Source organism: Patagioenas fasciata, chromosome 8 (genome assembly GCF_037038585.1).
Source record: "Patagioenas fasciata isolate bPatFas1 chromosome 8, bPatFas1.hap1, whole genome shotgun sequence".
Taxonomy (NCBI): Eukaryota; Metazoa; Chordata; class Aves; order Columbiformes; family Columbidae; genus Patagioenas; species Patagioenas fasciata.
In genome coordinates this window covers 42,611,640-42,629,265 of record NC_092527.1, presented here as the reverse complement: position 1 = coordinate 42,629,265, position 17,626 = coordinate 42,611,640, and the positions used below count along the sequence as shown (strand labels likewise).

The 17,626-nt window shown below is 54.9% G+C and overlaps 1 protein-coding gene across 2 annotated transcripts in view; it reads left to right on the top strand.

The window, feature by feature from the left end:
* The window catches only part of STK32C (serine/threonine kinase 32C), a 75,396-nt gene that overhangs the window by 28,172 nt on the left and 29,598 nt on the right, over positions 1 to 17,626 (top strand). The window contains exon 2 of one of the 2 annotated variants that reach the window (XM_065843922.2): positions 13,263 to 13,318. The exons of the other annotated variant lie outside the window; for it this stretch is intronic. Within the exon in view, the coding sequence (XP_065699994.1) occupies positions 13,263 to 13,318 (56 nt within the window). The remainder of the gene's footprint in view (positions 1 to 13,262; positions 13,319 to 17,626) is intronic. 2 annotated transcript variants of the gene reach the window in all.

Genomic DNA, 17,626 nt, shown 5'->3' with positions numbered 1-17,626 from the left:
CGGGGCTGGCTGTCCCTGTCCTCGGGAGCAGAGCACGGGGCTGGCTGTCCCCGTCCTCGGGAGCAGAGCGCGGGGCTGGCTGTCCCTGTCCTCGGGAGCAGAGCACAGGGCTGGCTGTCCCTGTCCTCGGGAGCAGGGTGCGGGGCCGGCTGTCCCTGTCCCTGGGAGCAGGGTGCGGGGCCGGCTGTCCCTGTCCTCGGCAGCGCCGCACGGTGCTCTGCTCCCCTCCATCCCCCCGCACCTCCCAAAATCACTTTCCCGTTCTCCCCTGAACACACACAGGGCTTAGAGCTTCATTTTCCTCTTTATCATCCGTTAAAGATTTCTTGCTTTGTCCTCTGTGCCGTTTATTTCCTCATAGCCGAATCCCGTTTTCCGGAGGCTGGAGACACCAGTGTGATTGCCATGTAACCAAGTGCTGGCAGGAGCCAGCTCCGCCTGTGCAGAGCAGAACGGGAACCGAAAGCCCAAATGCGGCCCTGGTTCTGTGCTCCCCAGCGAGGACGATGGCTGGAGCAGTCAGCAGCCCGGGCTTATTATGGCTAACAGCTGGCTGGGGAACAGTCCTTAGCAAATTGTGTTTAATTTGGAAATGTGTAAAAACAGAAAAGTAAACGTGCCAGCATTTTTTTTGTTAAATGTCAAGTTAAAATCTGTTTCTTTTGGAGGTTTGTAGGTAAAGAAAAAGCAGAGCAACACACGCGCGGCCTGCACCCTCCAGGGCACAGCGCACCCCGTGGCTGCTGGTGGTGCTCAGCCCCACGCAGGACCGAGCTTTCTCAGGCTGAACTGGTGGCGTTGGAAAACTGAGGTGGGATGCTTTGCAGTGATCATTGAGGCTCTACCCACCGCCTGTGTGAACACCGGGCAAAAGTTGGTCTATTAATCTTTTTGCTGGTTGTGGTTTGTTGAAAGTGTGAAGTCAGGGCACATTGTGGAGACTGTGGGTTTGGCGTGATGGAGCAGCATGAAAAATGCAGACGGTTTAAATTGGGCCCATCCTCACGTGGAGCGGAGCTTAAAAATGGAAACGGGGCGGGAGGCACACGAGGTGTATGTTAATTCTTCTACGGGATGAGGGTGACCTATTTCTGTAAGTCATTCTCAGTTGCCAACTCTAGGCAATGAAAATGTATTTTCTGAACGGTGAATAATTTAGCAGCTTTAAAGTGATTAAAATAGAGAAGCAGCTGTAACGTGAAAGGTAGCATGCTTTGGAGCAGGATGCGTTCCTTGCGAGAGGGCAGCCTGAGTCCTTTGCATCCTGGAAATGCTGCGAGTTCGCTCGTGGGAGGTTCCTGTTGAATGAAGATGGGAGGATTGGGCTCATCCGCATGACAACGGTGAATTAAAGACCAGAGGACCTGAAGCAGTTTGCAGTATCAGACCCACAAAGGTGGCTTTGTCTCCATTCAACTTTTGTTTAAATTGTGGGTTGAAATGATTTAAAGAATTAACTTCTCATTTCACGGTTTCACTTGTACAGTCAGAACCACAGGGTGAGCTAAACCCATGAAAATGAGCAGATTTTATTTCTGATATAAAACATTTATTTATTACACTGCAAGTTCAAGGCACTAAATTAAACCATTACTGTGGCATAAATGTTGAAAAATTTTGTCCTTGCTATATTAGGCAGGACTGAAAAATGGTTAATGCTTTTGAAACTGTGCCAGACAGCCACAGCTCATCCTGCTCTTAGTCCACTGGTGTGAAATGAGGGTGCTGAGAGCCCGGGCCCCCAGAGCGGACGAACCATCCCTGGAGACACCCCAGGCCAGGCTGGACGGGCTCTGAGCACCCTGAGCTGGTGAGGATGTCCCTGCTATGGCAGGGGGGGCACTGGGGAGCTGGGACGGTCCCTCCAATCCAAACCGTTCTGTGGTTTGATGTTTTATTGGCACATACAGAGCAAAGCTGGGCCTGCCCATGCTCAGCACAGGGCCCAGCGCCTGCACCTGACTGGGGCTGCTGCGCTTTCTAGACATTTCAGCCATTTACATTTGGTTGACAGAATTGCTTCCCCACAAACCAGTAAATCTGGCATTCATGATTTTCCTAGTTGCCTTCATAAGGGAACCCCAGAGAAGGTTCCTGCTCTGTGTGCCCAGGAGGAAGGTAAAACACACCGGCTTGCAGGTCCCCATGATAATTCTGCCCATGTGCCCTGAGCTGTGTGACGCTGGTCTCTCCCCTCTCCTCTTGGGTTCTTATCCATCCCAGGTCATACCAGAGTGGCTGCCAAGAGAAAAAGTAGACAGGAGAATTGCTGTTGAAGAAGTTGCTGGAAGAACAGCTGGTTCGGGTCCTCCCAGCTGGCAGGGCCTCTCCTGCGTGCCCGCGGGCAGAGCCCACCGCGGCGTCCTCACACCGGCACACCTGCTCGCCGGCTTCTGGAGACTCTTCCTCCTTCCACTTCAGTGAGATTTTGCATCAGCTTAGCTGGAAACCCTCCTGGCATGCCCGTGTTTTCAGAATTCATCAGGCATCACTGCATGGGCTTAAATATTTTACAGTTCTGATACAGCTCAGGGGTGCAGTGCGGGTTTTCTTCACAAGCGTGGAGGCTGAGGAATCTGCAGTGTCCGTTTTTGATGAGGTAGCAGGTCTGATGAGGAAGGTGATCACGAAGTAGCAAGCCCCCCTGCCGCTTAAACACCTGCAGCGAGGGACAGGTTCTGCAGAACCCTTCCCCTCTCCCTGTCCCATCCCCTCTCCCCATTCCATTCCATCCCCTCTCCCCATTCCATTCCATCCCCTCTCCCCATTCCATCCCATTCCATCCCCTCTCCCCATTCCATCCCATCCCATCCCCTCTCCCCATTCTATCCCATCCCATCCCCTCTCCCCATTCTATCCCATCCCATCCCCTCTCCCCATCCCATCCCATCCCATCCCATCCCATCCCCTCTCCCCATTCCATTCCATCCCATCCCCTCTCCTCTCCCCATCCCTGCCCACCCAGCACTTGTCCTTCTGGGGAGGGAGAGAGATGAGGACTTGGGCATTTGTCATCTCCAGGTCTTGCATGTTCCTGGCGGTGTGACTAATACTGAAATAGAAAGATGTCCTTGCAGAACAAAACTCAGATTAGTGTATTTTAATTCTTAGTTTCCTTTCTCTAATAATCATAACGAGGGCTCTGTACCCGGGAGATGGGTTCAGCTGAACTGCCACGTGTCTGATGCCGTGTTGGAAGCGCTGCGGCCGGGCCTGCGGTGCTGTCCGCAGTGCTGCCTGCAGTGCTGTCCGCGGTGCTGCCTGCGGTGCTGCCTGCAGCGCTGCCTGCTGCCTGCGGTGCTGCCCATGGTGCTACCTGCTGCCTGCAGTGCTGCCCGCGGTGCTGCGTGCTGCCCGCAGTGCTGCCCGCGGTGCTGCCTGCTGCCCTCAGTGCTGCCCGCAGTGCTGCCCACAGTGCTGCCTGCAGTGCTGCCCGCGGTGCTGCGTGCTGCCCTCAGTGCTGCCTGCGGTGCTGCCCGCAGTGCTGCCTGCGGTGCTGTCCGCGGTGCTGCCTGCTACCCTCGGTGCTGCCCGCAGTGCTGTCCGCGGTGCTGCCTGCAGTGCTGCTCGCAGTGCTGCCCTCAGTGCTGCCCGCGGTGCTGCCCGCGGTGCTGCCCGCAGTGCTGTCCGCGGTGCAGAGCAGAGGGACGTGCACGCAGCAGCGTCCTGACGCGGGGTTGGAACCGAAGCTGGGCGGCTGGTGTGGCTGCTGTCCTGAGGTGGTTCTAGCAGGAAGTCGCGCAGGGAGGATTTCTCTGACTGGGCTGCAGTGACATGGAAACTCTCTTACTGGCTACGTTTATCTGGAGTTACATTTAACAACATAAAATGATGAACTGGGGTCCCATGGGGCCGGGCATGCAACCCTATAAAGGGGAAAACATCCTGTGTCAGAGGAATTCCCGACTAAATGACTTTCTTAGACTTTTAGAAGATCCGTCTCTTTCATATGGCATTTAGTTTAACTTTGGAGATGGTTCTTGCACATTGGTATCCCCGATTTTGTGACAAACTTGTTAATAATTTCCTTCTTTCCCTGTTCCTCATGCTTTCTGCTTCATCACGAGAGTCTCCTGCAGACCTGGGTTCATCTGGAGTCGGGAGCTGCCTTCCTAAGCCCGGTGGCTTGGGGCTGCCGCACTGCAGCGGTCCTAAGTTTCCTCCTGGAAGCAGTGATTTCTGGTTACCAACGGTTCCTGCACTCTCCCATGAGAATTCCTCAGTTGTATTTAAGCTGGCGCTGTTAGCAAACCTTCGCACTGCAGAGCCCAAACGTATGGTTCGTACATAAAACATCAACGTGTTTCCCGTGCGTGGAGTGAACTGAGGCTCACAAAACCCGAACGTCGCTGGTGTGCTGGTTTGTAAAGCAGGTCCTCAGCTTTCAGTTCGGAATGGAAGTGGCAAAGTTGCCCCAAACTTCACGTTCAGCCTTGTTTTTGAGAAAACCGGACCCGTTTTGTGAGGGCTTTGTTTGTTTTTCCTGCAGCCCCGGCCAGGCTGGCGCACAGAGGGATGTGCTGGGGCGGGATTGGGGACAGGACAGCCGTGTCCCCCGACCCGCGGTGACAGGACAGCCGTGTCCCCTGACCCGCGGGGACAGGACAGCCGTGTCCCCTGACCCGCGGGGACAGGACAGCCGTGTCCCCCGACCCGCGGTGACAGGACAGCCGTGTCCCCTGACCCGCGGTGACAGGACAGCCGTGTCCCCCGACCCGCGGGGACAGGACAGCCGTGTCCCCCGACCCGCGGTGACAGGACAGCCGTGTCCCCTGGGCCGTGGTGACAGGACAGCCGTGTCCCCCAACCGGCGGTGACAGGACAGCCGTGTCCCCCGACCCGCGGTGACAGGACAGCCGTGTCCCCCGGCCCGCGGTGACAGGACAGCCGTGTCCCCCGACCGGCGGTGACAGGACAGCCGTGTCTCCCAACCCGTGGTGACAGGACAGCCGTGTCCCCCGGCCCGCGGGGACAGGACAGCCATGTCCCCCGGCCCGCGGGGACAGGACAGCCGTGTCCCCCGGCCCGTGGTGACAGGACAGCCGTGTCCCCCGGCCCGCGGTGACAGGACAGCCGTGTCCCCCGGCCCGTGGTGACAGGACAGCCGTGTCCCCCGGCCCGCGGTGACAGGACAGCCGTGTCCCCCGACCCGTGGTGACAGGACAGCCGTGTCCCCTGACCCGTGGTGACAGGACAGCCGTGTCCCCTGACCCGTGGTGACAGTCCCCCTGGGGGCTGCGCTCACCTCCTGCAGGGGGGAGGACGCGGGGTGCAGATCCCGCAGAATTCAGAGCGCAAATACCCGCTGGGGGTGTTTGACCTGAAATTCACATTTTTCAGCAGAGGAAGCAAAGCTTCATTTTGGGTGAAACATTGCATTCTGTGTAACTGTTCATTCTTGTTATGTTTTGAAGTTAAAGTGCAAAGGAGGTCTCATTGTCCAGAAGGGTGCTGTCCGGGTCAGTTTTGCAAACCCTCCAGACAAGGGAGACTCTCCCACCTCCCTCACGCTGTACAAAATGGAACAAAACTGAGGAAGTGAATTCAATGTTTTGGTAAAGCCAACTTTACCATTTTTATTGGAATGCATTTGTCTAAAGCTGTTTGGCTTTGCTCAGGTGCTCTGTGCTGGATTTAGGGATTTTAGCAGCCGCTGCCCGGCCCCGAACACAACGCACCTCAGTGTTCATGAGGCAGCTAAAGTCATCCGTATGTTGTGAAAACATTAAGTAACATTTAGCAGATGTTTATTGCTAATGTTGTGTTACTATAAACATGTGCTATAAAGACTTTTTTGGTACATCAATTTTAGTTACTTGAAATCAAATTTTCTAAGCTGTAGAACTGGGGAAAAAAAGACAAGAGAACAAGCGGCCTTGAGGAGGCGCTGGGGGAGGTTCGGTTCCTTCTCTTGCTCCCTGTGCCACTGCAAAAACCAAACTTTGCAATGATGGTGGAGCTGTCCCAGAATTAAATGGCTCAAACGACCTTCCTGATCCTCTTGTTCTATTCTGGGATGAAGAGCAGGAGAGGTGAAGAAAGGTAATTCCCAGTGCAGCGGTGCGAGAAGCGGTGCTTACCCTGCAGAGCGGCCGCGTGGCGCTGCCGCGGGGGGAGCACCGCACAGCCCCGGCCTGGCTGGTTTGCTCCCGTCCTCCTCCTCTTTTTCCTCTTTCACCACCAGCACCATCTCCATTTATTTCCGTGGTGTGTGGCAGTGCCGATGGAACCTGGGGCAGTGGCTCCTGGATCCCGTCCCTGCACCCCCGTCTGCTCTGTCCGCGCCCCCAGAGACTGGGACATCAGGGGACGTCGCAGACGAGCTGAGCCTCGGGTAGCGCTGACCTGGGCGATCCAGGCGCTTTAGGCTAGACTTAAATTATGTGGCATGGAAAATGGGCTCAGGGCCATGAAGGCTCCTCTGCCGGTAGGTGGGAGGTGGAGCTGGGGCCGGGGTGTCCCAGGAAGCGCGTCTCGGGTTTGTTACAGCAGCACATCCGTGGAACGGGGATGGAAGCGGCGTGTTCCTGCCGCTCCCGCAGGGCTCTAATTGGCAGCCCGTTCAGCCCGCGTCAGACGATGCTGTGATCAAACGGCTTCGGCGCCGCTCCGCTCCAGGCTCGGTGCGCTGGGGGAGTTTGAGTGTTTGCCAGGGAGATTTAATGCCAGCTGCATGTGAAGTTTTCCATTGCGAATGTGAGGCGATGGTTCTGCCACCCAAGCTTCTGCTCGGGAGCTTGTTCAATAAAACCAGAGAGTTCTGCTGAGCAGCAGGACCTGTCCAGAAATGCTGGCTGGGCATGCGGGAGCACGGAGGAACAAACCCATCATCATACTGGTCTCGGGGCGGGGGTCACTGGTTTTGGGCGGTCCGGGGGGCTCTGGCCGTCGTTAGGTGTGGGCTGCAAAGTAACACATTTTTTCTATCAGAAATAGCATCTTCAAAGCCCGCGGAGCGCAAGGGACAGGCTGCGGTGCTTTTCTCCGCGATCCCAGCGCCCCGGGAGCCGTTGCTGGAGGAGCAGCGAGCGTGATAAGCTCGCACTCCTTCACACGGGCTCCTGGCCAATGCAACCGTGCTTTTGCACTGATTAGGAACGGTTTCTGGCCAATGCAAACATTTTTGTACCCAGTATCAATAACTCAGTCTTCCTAAAATGACTTTGCAGTTGCTTTGCATGGTGTATTTGATTCCTTACGGATTCACAGAGATTCATTTTTAATCATACGCTGATGCGCTGTTTTTACACGGCTTCAGACTCGCTTCCTAATAGTATGTTTGAATCCTTAGTTTCTAAAGGGGCTCATTTGTAGCACTGGGCTTGTATTATACCTTTAATTTCTTTCATTATCTACCGGCGTTCCGTGAGTTCCCGCGTAGTTAATGCTCACTTGAGTTTCCTGACAGCCACGTTATCCTGTATTTCCATTTTTCTCACCTATGTAATCTTCTCCGTGGATGTGAACAGGCAGACGGACCGCGTTGCTCGTGCTGTTCCAGGGGTGCAGAGCAGCGGTTCCTCCGCCGGGTACAGCCGATGGGTGCCGACTGTTGGAGGGCCCCGGGCTCGGGGGGATTGTGGGATCGTTCCCCATCGCCCCGTGCTCCCTCTCCCCACCAAATACCTGCTTTTTCCCGCAAGTTGCTTGCAGAAGCGGCTTTTCCTCCCCAGCTGGAACCCACGTGTGCCGTGGCTTTTACATCTCAGCCAGAACCCTTTGCCATGAGCTGAAACTCCGGGCGTTTTGTGGCAGCAAACTTGTGGTTACTGCGGCCACGTGCTGACGTTATACGTCGGTCACCGTGGTGCTTGCTTCCAAAGCCAGATTGCAGTAATAGGATAGGCAGACAAATGCTATTAATTATACCAACATATAGACATGCATTGACAGAAAAAGTTGATTGTTTCCTGTAAATTTCCGGTCACAAGACTCAGAAAAGGATTTCTTAGGTCTTTAGTGTTGTAGAGTCACTCTTGCAGTTAAAACTTCCCTGTTTCTATTGGTGGAGCTGGAAGACAGGCAGATAAATACTGAAAGGTTGGCTCAGTTCTTAAAATGTGATTTTTGATCATCCGTTTTCCCCAGATTTGAGGATATTGGATATGGAATTTACTAACTGCATCCATTGTTTTCCCACTATTGGACATTAATACCAGGTCCTGATGTCAAACCTTCACTGGGTGTTCATTGTGTATCTAAAGTTTTATGGTAGCTTCGTCTTGCCCTGCTTTTGGATATCTTGTAAATCAATGCAGAATGAACAGCAGATCACTGCCACCATCGCTCCTGTGTGCTGGACACCGGAGCAGATCACTGCCACCATCGCTGCTGTGTGTGTGCTGGACACCGGAGCAGATCACTGCCACCATCGCTGCTGTGTGTGTGCTGGACACCGGAGCAGATCACTGCCACCATCGCTCCTGTGTGCTGGACACCGGAGCAGATCACTGCCACCATCGCTCCTGTGTGTGTGCTGGACACCAGAGCAGATCACTGCCACCATCGCTCCTGTGTGTGTGCTGGACACCGGAGCAGATCACTGCCACCATCGCTCCTGTGTGTGTGCTGGACACCGGAGCAGATCACTGCCACCATCGCTCCTGTGTGTGTGCTGGACACCGGAGCAGATCACTGCCACCATCGCTCCTGTGTGCTGGACACCGGAGCAGATCACTGCCACCATCGCTCCTGTGTGTGTGCTGGACACCGGAGCAGATCACTGCCACCATCGCTGCTGTGTGTGTGCTGGACACCGGAGCAGATCACTGCCACCATCGCTGCTGTGTGTGTGCTGGACACCGGAGCAGATCACTGCCACCATCGCTCCTGTGTGCTGGACACCGGAGCAGATCACTGCCACCATCGCTCCTGTGTGTGTGCTGGACACCGGAGCAGATCACTGCCACCATCGCTCCTGTGTGTGTGCTGGACACCGGAGCAGATCACTGCCACCATCGCTCCTGTGTGTGTGCTGGACACCGGAGCAGATCACTGCCACCATCGCTCCTGTGTGCTGGACACCGGAGCAGATCACTGCCACCATCGCTCCTGTGTGTGTGCTGGACACCGGAACAGATCACTGCCACCATTGCTGCTGTGTGTGTGCTGGACACCGGAGCAGATCACTGCCACCATCGCTGCTGTGTGTGTGCTGGACACCGGAGCAGATCACTGCCACCATCGCTGCTGTGTGTGTGCTGGACACCGGAGCAGATCACTGCCACCATCGCTGCTGTGTGTGTGCTGGACACCGGAGCAGATCACTGCCACCATCGCTGCTGTGTGTGTGCTGGACACCGGAGCAGATCACTGCCACCATCGCTGCTGTGTGTGTGCTGGACACCGGAGCAGATCACTGCCACCATCGCTCCTGTGTGTGTGCTGGACACCGGAGCAGATCACTGCCACCATCGCTCCTGTGTGTGTGCTGGACACCGGAGCAGATCACTGCCACCATTGCTGCTGTGTGTGTGCTGGACACCGGAGCAGATCACTGCCACCATTGCTGCTGTGTGTGTGCTGGACACCGGAGCAGATCACTGCCACCATCGCTGCTGTGTGTGTGCTGGACACCGGAGCAGATCACTGCCACCATCGCTGCTGTGTGTGTGCTGGACACCGGAGCAGATCACTGCCACCATCGCTCCTGTGTGTGTGCTGGACACCGGAGCAGATCACTGCCACCATCGCTCCTGTGTGTGTGCTGGACACCGGAGCAGATCACTGCCACCATTGCTGCTGTGTGTGTGCTGGACACCGGAGCAGATCACTGCCACCATCGCTGCTGTGTGTGTGCTGGACACCGGAGCAGATCACTGCCACCATCGCTCCTGTGTGTGTGCTGGACACCGGAGCAGATCACTGCCACCATCGCTGCTGTGTGTGTGCTGGACACCGGAGCAGATCACTGCCACCATCGCTGCTGTGTGTGTGCTGGACACCGGAGCAGATCACTGCCACCATCGCTGCTGTGTGTGTGCTGGACACCGGAGCAGATCACTGCCACCATCGCTGCTGTGTGTGTGCTGGACACCGGAGCAGATCACTGCCACCATTGCTGCTGTGTGTGTGCTGGACACCGGAGCAGATCACTGCCACCATCGCTCCTGTGTGTGTGCTGGACACCGGAGCAGATCACTGCCACCATCGCTGCTGTGTGTGTGCTGGACACCGGAGCAGATCACTGCCACCATCGCTCCTGTGTGTGTGCTGGACACCGGAGCAGATCACTGCCACCATCGCTCCTGTGTGTGTGCTGGACACCGGAGCAGATCACTGCCACCATCGCTCCTGTGTGTGTGCTGGACACCGGAGCAGATCACTGCCACCATCGCTCCTGTGTGCTGGACACCGGAGCAGATCACCCCAAACTGCGCACATCCGGCTCGCAGGATGTGTCTGCATTTGTGATCCATGGTTTTCACTGGACGCCGACGAGAGGCACGTTTCCCGTCGCAAATACCGATGTCCAGCAGTCCACTGAGCTGAGAAGGTGCGATATCGATAACGAGCTGTTAGAGGAGTCAATAGGAGTAATTAGCGTAGTTTTTTCACAAGGAGCAAACGGAATACCCGTTGGGGCATTTCAGCACAACAGATGGCATTGGATTGTGGTGCGACCGAAAAGTCGGTGTCCTTGTGCCGCCTCGCATTGGTACGTTGCAGATGGGGATGGGATGGGAATGGAATGGAATGGAAGAATAGAATAGAATAGAATAGAATAGAATAGAATAGAATAGAATAGAATAGAATAGAATAGAATAGAATAGAATAGAATAGAATAGAATAGAATAGAATAGAATAAGCATAGCTCAGCTCGTTGGCAGGTGGGGTGTGCCCCGTGCTGGCCGCAGCGTGTGCTGAAACCCTCCCGTGTCTGTGACCGGACTGTCCCCATCCCCAGTGCGCAGGTCCTCGGCCGCAGGTGACCGGCAGCTTTTGCTGCCAGCTCATGGAAACCGGAGCCTCTGGGGCACCCGGAGTTGTTCCAGGCAGCTCTGGATTTCTATTTTAGGGTTAATCATGTATTCTGTAGTGATACGTTGTCGTTTTCAGAAATCCAGTGTGTTGTGCGCAAAAAACAACGGGCTGCTACTATGATTTTCTTCCTCAAATGTTGAGGCTTGCTTTTTCTGTAATGGGATTGCTTACTGCTTCCTGAAGAAAATAGTGAAACTGAAAAAGATAGTCAGTGCCTGTGCATCTGACATCACCTGAACTCAAACCAGCAGAGCTGTGTGTCTGGTTTATTAAAAGTGACGTGTTTGCTGGTAGGTTCAAGGGCCTGGTGAATATTCATATCCAGGTTTGTCTCTTGCCTGCTGACTAGAGGATGCTTTCTGCAGCACTTGTAGCCATGGATACATGGAAATGACACTTTTGGTTTTGTTTTCTCCACGGCGATGCTTTCTACACAGTGTTCCAAACAGTATAATAGAGGATTGTCCGGAGCTCTCCTCCTGGAGCGGCTGTGGATCTGAGCCCTTGGGGCGGTTGCATGGCCAGGGCGGTGCTGCGGTTGAGGCGCTCTCTGGAGCTGGGGTCCTGCGTGTGTTTGTGGGTGACACGGCTCCGTCGCTGGGTTTGCTTGCACGGGGCTGTCGGAGGACAGGGCAGCTCTGGTTTCCCCACGTGTTGTTTCACGGCGTGTCCTGGAGCACCGGGGAGGAGATGGTGCAGCTGCCCTTGGCGTCACTGGCGGGGGCCCTGGGGGTGTGGGGGCATCTGTGGTAACGCTGGCCCAGACCCTGTTTTCCATGTCGTTTGGCAAACTTTTCCTGCAGAAAATGTCCCGCAAAAGTGACAATAACAATATTTTGGATATCAGCCTAGCACAAAAGGGTAATAGGAACTCCAGGGGCATGCGTGGGCTTTTGATTCATCCTCAGAGATGACAGATGTTCATTTATTTAAGGTCTGTGAGTGGGACTCGGAATATTTATAGGGAATTCTTTGCTCCCACTCTTCCTGTGTGCCTGTGGTCTGCAGTGTCAGTCAGACGGGAGGTCAGTGCTCCCTGACCAGCTCCCGCACCATTCAGCCCCCGTGCCCAGCGCTGCTGTGTGTGCAGCGCTCACGGTGTGCTGGGCACACGGCGCCCAGGGCTCCGGGCACGACCGGGCTCTCGGTGCCGTGTCAGCGCTGACGGGGGCAGCTGAGCGGGGGCACCGCAGCACACCGGCCAGCTCCTGCGCCCTCCGGACACTTGCAAACACACTGGGCTTAGAGTAGAGCAGCGTAGAACAGGATAGGAGTAGAACAGGATAGGAGTAGAACAGGATAGGAGTAGAATAGGATAGGAGTAGAACAGAATAGAGTAAAGTAGAACAGAACAGAACAGTTGGTTTGGAAGGGACTGACAACGATACTCTTGTCCAAGTGCCTGAGCACATCAGGGCTGTGCAGCAGCTCAAGCCTGTGCCCATGCAGGATCTGCGTGTGCACCAGGATCTGCGTGTGCACCAGGGGTTGCGTGTGTACCGAGGGCTACGTGTACACCAGGATTGGCGTGTGCACTGGGATCTGTGTGTGCACCAGGGGTTGCGTGTGCACCAGGGGTTGCGTGTGCACCGAGGGCTACGTGTACACCAGGATCGGCGTGTGCACCAGGATTGGCGTGTGCACCAGGGGTTGCGTGTGCACCAGGGGTTGCGTGTGCACCGAGGGCTACGTGTACACCAGGATTGGCGTGTGCGCCAGGATCTGTGTGTGCACCAGGGGCTTCGTTTCCAGCCCTGCAGCTCACGGAGCTGGGAGGATGTGAAGGGACTGAGGTATAAAGAGGCAATTTGTAAAATGGCAGTAATGCTGGGTCCTTTACACTGGCTTTTGTGACAGTATTTATCTGTTTGTGGGGCACTCCAGCTCTGTGGCAAGGGGCGTTATCTCATCATTGGTATATATAGACCTATCTTTTTTGTGTATTTAAGACTGAGATTAGATCGCAGCAATAGTTTAGCAGTGATAACTTTGTTTGCTGGTGAAGGCGGCAGCTGGAGTGTTGTAGCTGTGCTGCCGTTCCTTGCCACGGCTCCGCACCACGGCTCTGCGCACCAGCACCAGCACCAGCAGGGCTGCAGGGCTGGGCTTGCGGGTGCACGCAGCGGCTGAAACAGGGGTCCCGCGTCTTCCCCGGGAGGCGGTGACTTCCAATAAAAGCTGGACCGGTGCTCTTTAGTTGTCTTGCTGTCTTATTTTTAAACATAAGATCTTTGCAATAAAGCATTTGTAATTTTATATATTTCTTTTTTACCTTGTAGTGAACTTTGACCACTTCCAGATTCTCCGGGCGATCGGGAAGGGCAGCTTTGGCAAGGTAGGCTCAAGCGCCCGGGCTTGGCTTTGCTTGTGTGTGTTATCAGGTGCCTACTGTTCTGTCCTTACGATTCATTGAAACGGTAACAGTGCTGGAATGGGCTGTTCTTATTGTCAGATGACGGCTGCTCAGTAAACGCAGAAAAACACATTCAGGAAAATACCTTGTTGCCGTTTGGCATTGCTTTAATTCTTGGCATCTTGATGAAACAGCTGTATTGTAAACTACCAGCGCAATTGTGACCATTTCATGGTGAATATTCGTTATGTGTTGTTTCCTGAGAGGATCTGCAGGTTGTGAGGGTGCTGGTGGGTCGGGAAGGCGCTGGGAGCTGGTTTGAGTGGTTGAGCTGGTTTGGGTGATGGAGCTGGCGTGGTGTGGTCAAGAGGCTTCTCTGAAGCCCTGGGCTGTTTTCCCACTCAGAAATGAGTGATGCTGAAGCTATTGCTGTTTATTTTTAACAAGTCTTTTATGCCAAGCGTGTGGGAGAAGGTGGGAGGTGATGATCAGAGAGCTGGATAGCTCTGGGAATCAGTTACTGCTTGGTTTCCTAGGTTTATTCCTTTTTCCCTCCCTTTCTCGCTGGCTCTCACTCAGTCCCTGTGTAGATAACGTTTTGCTGCTTCTGTCACGGCTTTTTACACCATTCGTTTGCACTGCGGGCACGAAGTTCGGGGTGCGTGTGTGTGCACGTGCGTGTGTCCATACACGTGTTGCAATGCAGGAGACTTGGCTGCGTTGGTGCTGCTCGGCGGTTATTCCGTCCCCTGCGCTTTGCTGTGCCCCAGCAGTACTTGTGTCCCTCTGTCTGTCCGAGGTGTGTGCACCAGTGGACAGGAGCGGTGTGACCCATAACCCTGGTGACGGTTCATGAAAATGGCTCAATTTGGCTGTCCCCATCTCCTATGTGATGGCCGCGGGGTGTGGGGCTTTGTGATAGAGTGGGACAGGGAAACGGCCTTGGAAGTGGTGCAGAATGTGCAATATCAGCCTTGTGGGACAGCAGGGACGGGTTCAGATGGTGGTGGCGGTGTCTGCACGCGGTGGGACGGGCACAGGACCGGCTGGGCGGTCGGAGGCAAGCTGGGTGCCCTCTCGTTGCTTGCGGCTCTGTCCATCTCGCTGCGCTCGGCAGCTCAGACCACGAGGGTGAGAAGACGCGCCCCGGCGCAGCCGTGAGCCGTCCTGCCCCTTCCCGCTGCGCTCCACGGTCCAAACTTCCTTCTGCTGCTCGGAAACCTTGCAAAGGAGAAATTTCTCAGGAGATCTGAGATCTGAGTTGCTGAAAATCTCCTCTTGAATACTCCCTGGAGCCTTGGGAAGCAGCAGCAGTGCAAGCTGCAGCGCGGTCTGGACGAGGTGAGTGCGGCTCCGGCAGCCAGGAGAACGGGCACCATCCGTCATGGTGCTCTCGTTAGCACCGCTCGCTAATGACGATGTCTCGTCACAGCCTCCGTTAGCTGTCCAGCACCTGGGTCTCTGTGTGCTGGGCACAACTCCCCCTGGTTTGTTGTGGCTCCACGTGGGATCAGGGCTCATGAAAAGGCAAAGCCGAGCAGTGTGCGAGTCATGGAGAGGGTGGATTTGAATAGTAACCCGGATTTGCAGCCACGTCTCTTGAGGAGAGGAGGCAAAAGCTGTCAGAAGAGCTATGTCAGGTTTCTGAGGTAACTTTAGATGATGGAGAATGGTGAGATACGAGCTCGGGTCCTTCCTCGGGGTAGTGCTTTGAAGATAAGGCGAAGAGCGGAGGGAGGGAGGTCTCCCCAGACAGCCCTGGTGAGAATGGTAACTCGCAGGTCTTCTGACTCCTGCTCATCATCAAAGACCAAAACTTAACTCAAAATCTTGCCAAAAAATAGCAGCTAACTTTTGTTTTTGAGCTCATATGAGAAGACTCATAGAATCACTGAATCACAGCTCGTTTGGGCTGGAGGGACCTTCCCAGCTCCCCAGTGCCCCCCCTGCCATGACAGGGACATCTTCACCAGCTCAGGTTGCTCAGAGCCCGTCCAGCCTGGCCTGGGATGTCTCCAGGGATGGTCCATCCACCACCTCTCTGGGCACCCACACTTCCAAATATCAACTTTCAGGAAAAAAGAGGTTTTATTCTGTTGAACAGCAGCACCTCGTGCTGGAAAATTAATTCTGCTCAGAACATGAAAAGGAGAAAAACATGTTCTTGTCCCAGGGCAGGACCTTTTTGGCTTTGACGAGAGCTGCTCCTCATGGCTGCTTCCTCTTCTGTTGACGGTGCAGCGAGGTTAAGTCTAGCCTGGAGCAGTCTATCAGGCACCAGAATTGTATGTACACTTTCAACAAAACGCTGAAATGATTCATCTCTCATCTTTCTGGATAATTATGTCAATATGCTACATTTCCTTTGATACCAAGAAAGGCTTTTTACATTTACAAAGTAATTTACGACTGGCGTTCAACTGCAGAAAATTTAGAACTATTAATACCTACCTGGCAACTCTTCCTTGGCAGATAGGAGCAGTTTAGCTGCTTTGGCTGATTTCGGCGCTATGTGCCCCATCGGGACGGTGCTGCAGAGCCCGTGTCCCGTCCCCTCATCTTTCGGATACTGTTGATCACATGAAGGTCACGCTCGATTCCATGTTCACTCAAATTAGCAAATGTGTAATATTTTCCATCCGCATTAGAGGTGATGTTATGTGATTGTCAGCGTCGTGTTCCGGGGTGGCTCAGCGTGGCTGGGCCGGCGCCGTCACCTGCGGAGCAGCGGCCGGGAGAGGGTGTCCGGGGGGGATGTGGTTTGTGAGCCCCCGTTTCAACGCGAAACACGCTGCCGGTTTCATTCTGCTACACGGGGGCTGTGATGAGACCCGGAATTCCGGGAAGGTGTTGGTTGGTATCCCGAGGTGTCCCTCTGCAAACCCGCCCTGCCCCGGCGCACAGCGGGGAGCCCTCAGCCCTGTGCCCCCCCGGGCTTCCCTCTCGATTGTCCCTCCACTCAGACACCTTTTCCAAGTGACAAAGAGCGGGATAGATGGGAATTCACTATCTTCACTGTACCGCTGAACATCTCTGAGGTTCTTCAGCACGGATTCACGTCCTTGTCCACTGTCGGAAACAGGGGATTAAACCCGGGGATGGGGCTGGAATGAACAGCAACGCAAAGTGAGGTTTTCCAGAGAGAACGGAACGACACGTGCGGGCCGGGCGGGCAGCGCACAGGCAGCTTGCACCTTTCTTGTTTTCCTCTTTGCTTTGCGTGGTTTGTGAAGTGCTGGTGGGACCTGCGGAGGTCGAGGGCGCGCAGCGGCAGGGCAGCGCTTTTCGGAGCTGCCGGTGGGGCTGGGGAGCCGGGACCCGTCACCCCCGGAGATGTTTCCAAAGAGAAGCAGTTTGCAATGTGGTTTGCTTTGCAGAGCTACTTTAACTTCAGTATTCTGTTGCTCTAAGAGTTCACCCAGCCTGAAGCTGGGTATAGAAAAACTTCAATCCGTTTTCTAAAGGTCACAAATGCCCACTCAGTAGATACAACATAAATAAGGTTCCCATAAAGTCTGTTCTCAACTGAATATCTCTTCGATCTCAACACAAGCTTGATATTTTGTCCTTTTTTCCAGCTTTATAAATGTTGGGTTTTTCCCCAGAAGAAAGGCTAGAAATGTAACCCTTTGATACTGAAATCCCAGGGGTGTGCTTTGTCCTGGTGTTTTCCCTTGCTGGACGGGAGCTCGCGTGGGGCTGGGGGCTGTCGGGAGCTGCGGGCGGGCCTCAGGACACACGTCCCTGCCGGACACACGTCCCTGCCGGACATGGTCCTGTCACTGTCCGTACGCTGGCGATGGCCCAACCCTGGCGCCGGGGGGCGGCGGGAGCACCCTTTACCATCGGGAAATGCCGCAGGAGAGAGAATGCCAAGGAATTAAAAGCCCACCTGGCGATGTGGTCCAACAGCACCACCCTGTCCAGATCTCGGGTTGTGGGGCAGCAGCGGGAAAGTGGCAGAGCAGAGAATGCTGCTGGGTGATCTGGAGTGACAGGGTGGGCAGCGACTGCGGCTGGAAGCTGCCGGGGCTGCGATACCGTGCACCCCCGCCGAGGGCCTGTTCGGGGCTTCTGCAGGATCAGACTTCATAAGACAGTGATTTATAGTAAAAGCTGCCCACTTTTGTTATTAATATATACACAGTGCCTTATTAACATTTGCCTCAGAAGCTGCCTGGGGTTTATTTCAGCCCCCGTCATTCCCCGTGGATGAGTCACGGTGGTGTGGGACGGGAGGTGGCACAGGCGGTGGGACGGATGCTCCTGCAGCAGCCGCAGGCTGGGCAG